Here is a 6,175-nt window from a genome sequence, read left to right on the forward strand (position 1 = left end):
ATGACTAGTGATCATTGGCACCTAAGGAATCAAGAACCTAAGAGATTCTTCTGCCTCAAAAGGGACTACTCACCAATGATGATGACTGGGAGGGGCTCCTTCCAAACAAAACACATAGTAGTCACAGGAAAAGTTCTCAAAGCCAGAAACCAACCTGTTAGGGCTGAAGAAAATGAGAATTATTAGGGCGAACAATGTACTGTTAAGCATGGAGGTCTGCAATCTCTCAGCTTGGCCTGCAATGATCCTTGCACCATGTCTACGAATAAGTAAGAGGATAGAATTAAGTTGGAAGCAAATAGATAGATTACCTAGTTCAACCTTCTCTTCTTCCATATAAGGAATTAAGGTCTAAAGAGGGGAAGGGCTTGACCCAGATCCAAAAAGGTAGTAAATAGCAGGGGAAAGACTCCAGCCTGGGTCTTCAGATTCCAAATCCAGTCCTCTGTCCAAAGCACCATAGTGGAGGTCTCCACTCTCAGACCTACCCTTCCCAAGTACCACACACTCTATTCTAGAACCCTGCCTGGTGCCGAAAAGGGTTCCCAATACCAGAGACTGTGGTTCCAGCCTGAGCTAGCTTTTCCCTTCCTCTCAGTGTTATCCCTTCAGTGTTTATCAGTGGCTTCCTCTCTCCTTAACCCTGAAGAAACAGCAGCAGCTGCCCCTGGTTTCATTTCATGAGCATTCTTGTCTTCATCTGATTTTGCTCCTTAGATCAGCCCTGACCTGTCTGCCTGTGAAGAACCACCCTCCCCTTCCTCTGATGGAATTTGAAAAAATATATTCTTGTTACTATATGTTAAAGGCATTTTGGCATAGTAAACCAGTAATGATAGGATGCTGGGGGTAGGGAATAGGGGTTAATACCTGAGTGACAGCCATCAACCTGGGGGAAAGGGTGGAGTTGGTAACCTGAGCTAAGGAGGATTTGGCCATCCATTGGGCTCAAGGTACATCAATCATTTTTGCTCTGCAAATGAAGTCCCTTCCTTGTAGGGATAGGAATAACAAGAGATACAGATTTAGAAGGCGGCCCCCAAACAGAGTTTAAAACAAACAAACAAACTGGAATGATAGGAGAGGGCTATCTAAGATAGATCTAGGAAGGAGGGCTATCACTAGAGGAACAAGATAATAATGGAGAATAACTTTAAGGAAAGACAAGAACTGATGATGCTGGTGTTTTAAGAAATACAAAGTCCTTAATGCCCATTATCTAACATCTGTGATCTTCACAAGCAGTTCTCCAAGGCCAGTTCTTATCACCCTCTTGCAACAGAACCCTTATCTAGCAGCCCCCCTCCCCCAAATAGTAATAATCTACTACTATGGTGATAATTTCCTACTTTGGTCTCCCATACTCAAGTCTATCCAAACCTCAGTCCAAGTGATTTTCCTAGAGTTCAGGTCTTCTGATCATGTCACCACCTCCCCAATAAATGTCCATGGCTCCCTATTGTCTCTTAGGATGACACAGAAACTGTCTAGTGTTTGAAACCTGACCTTCAGCTATCTTTCCACCCTTAGTATACCTTACTTCTCTTCCAGCTAGGAGAGACAGTGGATAGAGGCCCGGGCCTGAAGTCAGGCAGGCCTGAGTTCAGAAGTGACTTCAGACCCTGGAAAATTCATTTTTGCCTCTGTCTATTTCAGTTCCCTCAATTGTAAAATGAAGATAATCCCTCCTAGGATTATTGTGAGTTTAGCATAGTGCCTATCACATAGAAAGTACCTAATAAACCCTGTCCCCTTCCTTCATTCCAGCGTTTTATGGTCCAGTAAGACTGACCTTTGATATTTCTCATACACAACAGTTGATTTCCCACTTGTCTCTTCTGTCTGGAATGAACTTCCTCTTCAGTGACACCTCTTAAGAGTCCTCTCTTCAAAGTTCTGCTCAAGGGTCACTTCTTACCTGAGCCCCTTCCTGTTTCCCCAGCTGCTTGAGCCTCCCTGCCCCCAAATTACCCTGTATTTGCTTTTATTTTATATTTGTTAGATTTTATTTGGGCAGTTGGGTAGCATGATGGATATTGTGCTGGATCTGGAATCAGAAAGACTCTTCTTTCTGAGTTCAAATCTGGCCTCAGACACTTACTAGTTGTGTGACCCTGGGTAAGTCACTTCACTCTGTTTGCCTCAGTTTCCTCATCTGTAAAATGAGCTGGAGAAGGAAAGGTAAACCACCCCTGCAGTGCTCTCTAGGCAAGGTACCATGCTAGGTCCTGGGGATACAAAGAAGTAAATGAAACAGTCCCAGTTCCCAGGGAGATTACATTCTAAGGAATGTATGATAATCAGTTAAAGTAACCAAATGTATTTCACATGAATAAGAGACTTTGAAGGGATGTGATAAGTGTCTTCAAGTACTGAAATAGAGAAGAGACTGGAATTGTTGGCTTGGTCGAAGAGGGGCAGGGGTGCCTCAGGGGAGGAGTGGGAGATGAAGTGAAGCAGGTTTTAGTTTAATATGAGAACATCCTAGCTATGAGCGCAGCCCCACAGTGGAATGGGGGGCCTTAAGACTTAATGAGTTTCTTGTTCTCCAGCATCTAGATGACCACTTACTGAGATCGTTGGGAGGATTTCTATCAGGGCATAGGCTGGATGAGATGATTTCTGATGTACCTACTGGCTCCAAGGCCATCTGAAACTTTTACAAAGAGGACACAAAATTCCAAACAAGGATATAGCAAAGTCTTGAAATGGACCTGTTTAGAGTTTAGAACATGGTTTACGGATCCTAATGTAACTTAACTCTGACTGTGGCTGAGCAGGTCTAGGTCAGCCTGAGCAACTTTTCTGAGTCCAGTTTTATTTTGGACGGATGGAAGGGAAGACAATCACATCCCTCCAGGTGGGAGCCCAGGACTATCCCTTCTGGCTTCCTGACTTCCGACCCAGCATTCTATCCACTGCACCACCTAGCTGCCCTCAAATCCTGGCTATGGTTATTATTGTTCCAATTCTTATGCTCTCTCCATCATACGACACTGCCTCAGTTTCCTCCTTCATTAAAAAAAGGGGAGTTGAATCGTACATAACTTTAAGGTCTAAATCCTATGATCCTGGCCTGAGCCTACCTAGGCATAACAGGTTTTGAAGGCAAAGTCAAAGGCTGCATCCCAGAGACAGGACACCTGTGGTTTTGAACTCCACCCTCATAGCACAGAAATTGGACTCTCCCCCAAGGGAGTAGGGGTGGAGAAGGGCAGGTGCTCCCTTGAGGGCAGGGGTTGGGAACAAGGAAGGGACAACATTCCTGACTCATTTACAGGAGATCTTCAATCCTCTCCATCATCCCTGAACAACCGTTCACTGAAGGCAGCAGCTGCAGCTTCACTGCTTGTCCTAAGGAATTGAGGTGGGGCTGGTTTGGGTGCCAGGGCCACGCCCCTCAGAACACACCTTCCCAATAACCTAAGACTATTCTAAAGGCACAGTGAACCTACCTGAGCCTCCCTGGGCAAAGATGGGAGGTCAGTAGTGTTCTCACTGGGAACCTAAGATTTGGGAACTTAGCTGAAAGAGAGTTTAGAGTTCAGTCTAATCTCATTTAACAGAAGAGGTAACTGAGTCCTACAGGGCAGTGACTTTTCTAAAGTGAATTCCTTGAGAGCAGGGCTTTTCCCCCCCTTTTCCTTTGTATCACCAATGCTTAGCACTGTGCCTTGAACATAGTAGACTCTTAATCAATGTTTTAAGCTCATACAAATAGTAGTTAGCAGAGCCTTCCTGGTTTTGACTCAAGTGGTCTGACTTTAAATTCAGTCTTCCTCTTACACCACCACCATCATTATCATGAAGGTTAACATCTATTTCAAGGCTGACAAAGGTATGTCCTGAAATGGTTATCACTGTTAATTATTGTTGAATTCACAATAAAAAAAAAAACCCAAACTTAAAAAAAAATGTTTTGCAAAGCACTCTGCATTCATTATTTTAACTAGATCTTCACTAGATCTTCCTGTAAGGTAGATATTGTTATAAGCCCCATTTTACAGATGAGAGAATTAAGGCCCAGAGAGGTTAAGTCACTTGTCCAGGGTCACACAGCTAGTCAGTATCTAAGACAGGATTTGAACCCAAGTCAGGAAACACTCTACTTATGACGTGGCCAAAGACTCTCAGAAACATTCTACTTCTCCACCCCTCCAAGAGCCTGATGTCACCCTGGGGAAGATGCCAAAGGCCTCCTGGGATTTAATGGTAACAACTGTAAAAATAACTGCCATTTATAGGAGAAAGTTGGCAAAGGCCACTCTTTAAAGCCTCACAAGCAGCCTCCGACAACACCCTGTAAGACATTAATGCCTCCTGGATAAATGAATGAATGAAGCCTGTGAGTGACTCCAGGTATCACCACCTTGAATTTTTCAGATGGAGAAACTGAGGCATGCTTCAGACTCACTAGAAACATAATAATGTTTCACATTTCCATAGTACTTGAGAAAATCAACACACTTTCCCCACAACAGGCCAGTGAATAGTTAGTAAAAAGTATTATTGTTCCTATTTTATAGAGGAGGAAACTGCCTCAGATTGCAGTTTTTAAAGGGGCAATGCCAGGGTACACCAGGAACCCTCTGACGCCAGATTTGGTGTTCTTTCCCAGCCTGGGAAGGTGCTAAGTGCCCTGGGAAGCCCCTCAGCATCCTAGAAAGACTGTGGGAGTGGGACTCCCTGCATCTCCGAATCAAAGGACCAGTGGATTTTATGCAGAAAGCGGCTAAGCCCCCAAGACCGCTCTCCAATGGTCTCTGGGAACACACCTGAGCTATTCCAGCAATGGTCCGGTGCGATTCCTGGAAACCAGCCCTATGCTGTCCCTAGGATCTTGGCCCCGAGGTTCTGGCTAGGGTCGATTTTCCCACAGGCATTTGGGGTGCTGTGGCACCACCCCCCCTCCAAAAACAAACCCTCACCTGATCAGGGGCCGCGGGTGGGAAGATCCGACAAGTCTCGCTCTGCCGGGAGAACAAGGAGACAGGGTCCCAGATGTGGCTAGTTCTCCAGGACACCCATTGCTCAATGAGTATCCAAGAGTGAGAGCCCAGTGGGACGAGGGATTTATTTCACCGGGTTGAGGGGGGCGGGGTCAGGAAAATCACTTTCATAAGCGTGAGTCAGCAGGGTCCCTTCATATGAATGAACTGGAGCTACTCGGGTTACGGGCCTGTCTAAGGTCCTTAAAGGGGACGCACTTCCATTCTGCGGAGACTTTCCAGAGTCAGTCCTCCCGCAGGGATTCAGTCCCGCGGCGGGGCTTTCGGACGGGTGTGCCGGACCTCCGCTCGGGCCGTGACGTGAACCAGGGAGTAAACTCTGTCAGTTCTGACCCGGGAGGGGAGGGAGACTCGAAGACAAAGCGCCAGAAGGGATCGTGCAAAGTCACCGAGGCCAGCCCCTTCGTTTCTCTGAATCTCAGAGAAGTGAAATGCCTTGCCCAAGGTCTTGCAACTAGTAAGCGCCCGAGACAGAATTTGGACCTGAGATTCCTGGGCCTTATCTGAGGCGCTTGGAGCCACCGGGACATGAATTCAAACCCAGACTCGGTCACTTTCCAAATGGGGATAAAAGTCGCTCCTGAGGTTGCTGTGAGGGTGCAAGGAGACTTTTATAAAGTACTTAACACGGCACCTAAATCTTTATTTACTAGCCCAGCTCCCTCATTTTGCAGGTGGGGAAACTGAGACCCAGAGAGGTTAAGGGACCACAGCGAGGCCACACAGGTTGTGTGTAGCAGAGAGCCAGGATTTCAATCTATCAATCAGCGCAAGCATTTTCTAGATGTCTGCTGGATGCCGGGCTAGGCACTGAGGACAAAAGATAAAAGTGCAAATCTCTGCCCTCAAGATGCTTGCATTCTCTCAGGGGAGTGGGTACATTTATAGGTGTATGCAAAATAGAGATATAACGTCGTGCTTGAGGGCAACGAGGATTCTAAAGTGGCAGAATGAGGAGGGATGGCTGGCAAAGGCAAGAAGGGGGGAAATGCAGCCTAGTGTGGGAGGGACAGTACCAAGGGCAGGTTCCCCACCCCTGTTCTAGAGCATGTGGAGGGGAATGATGGTTCTCTGACTTCATCCAGGGCTCTTCCCATGATGTCACACTATTGTCAAACACTGACACTCATTTCTGAGATTTTTATCACTACTTTAGCAATATGACG

At 46.3% G+C, this 6,175-nt stretch overlaps 1 protein-coding gene across 2 annotated transcripts in view; it reads right to left on the bottom strand.

Moving 5' to 3' along the window:
- The window catches only part of OSGIN1 (oxidative stress induced growth inhibitor 1), an 11,613-nt gene extending 6,526 nt beyond the window's left edge, over nt 1–5,087 (bottom strand). The window contains exons 1-2 of one of the 2 annotated variants that reach the window (XM_069085663.1): nt 4,929–5,087; nt 74–163 (exon numbers count right to left, since the gene is read on the bottom strand). In XM_069085663.1, coding sequence (XP_068941764.1) covers nt 74–116 — 43 coding nt within the window. In that variant the 5' untranslated portion in view covers nt 117–163; nt 4,929–5,087. Of the gene's footprint in view, nt 1–73; nt 164–311; nt 739–4,928 lie in introns of those variants that run through there. The other variant, XM_069085662.1, reaches the window with a different exon arrangement.
- Nucleotides 5,088–6,175: the final 1,088 nt, after the last annotated feature.

Source organism: Petaurus breviceps, unplaced genomic scaffold (assembly GCF_028583685.1).
Source record: "Petaurus breviceps papuanus isolate PSGF00001 unplaced genomic scaffold, PetGlider_PUasm1.0 176, whole genome shotgun sequence".
Classification (NCBI taxonomy): domain Eukaryota; kingdom Metazoa; phylum Chordata; class Mammalia; order Diprotodontia; family Petauridae; genus Petaurus; species Petaurus breviceps.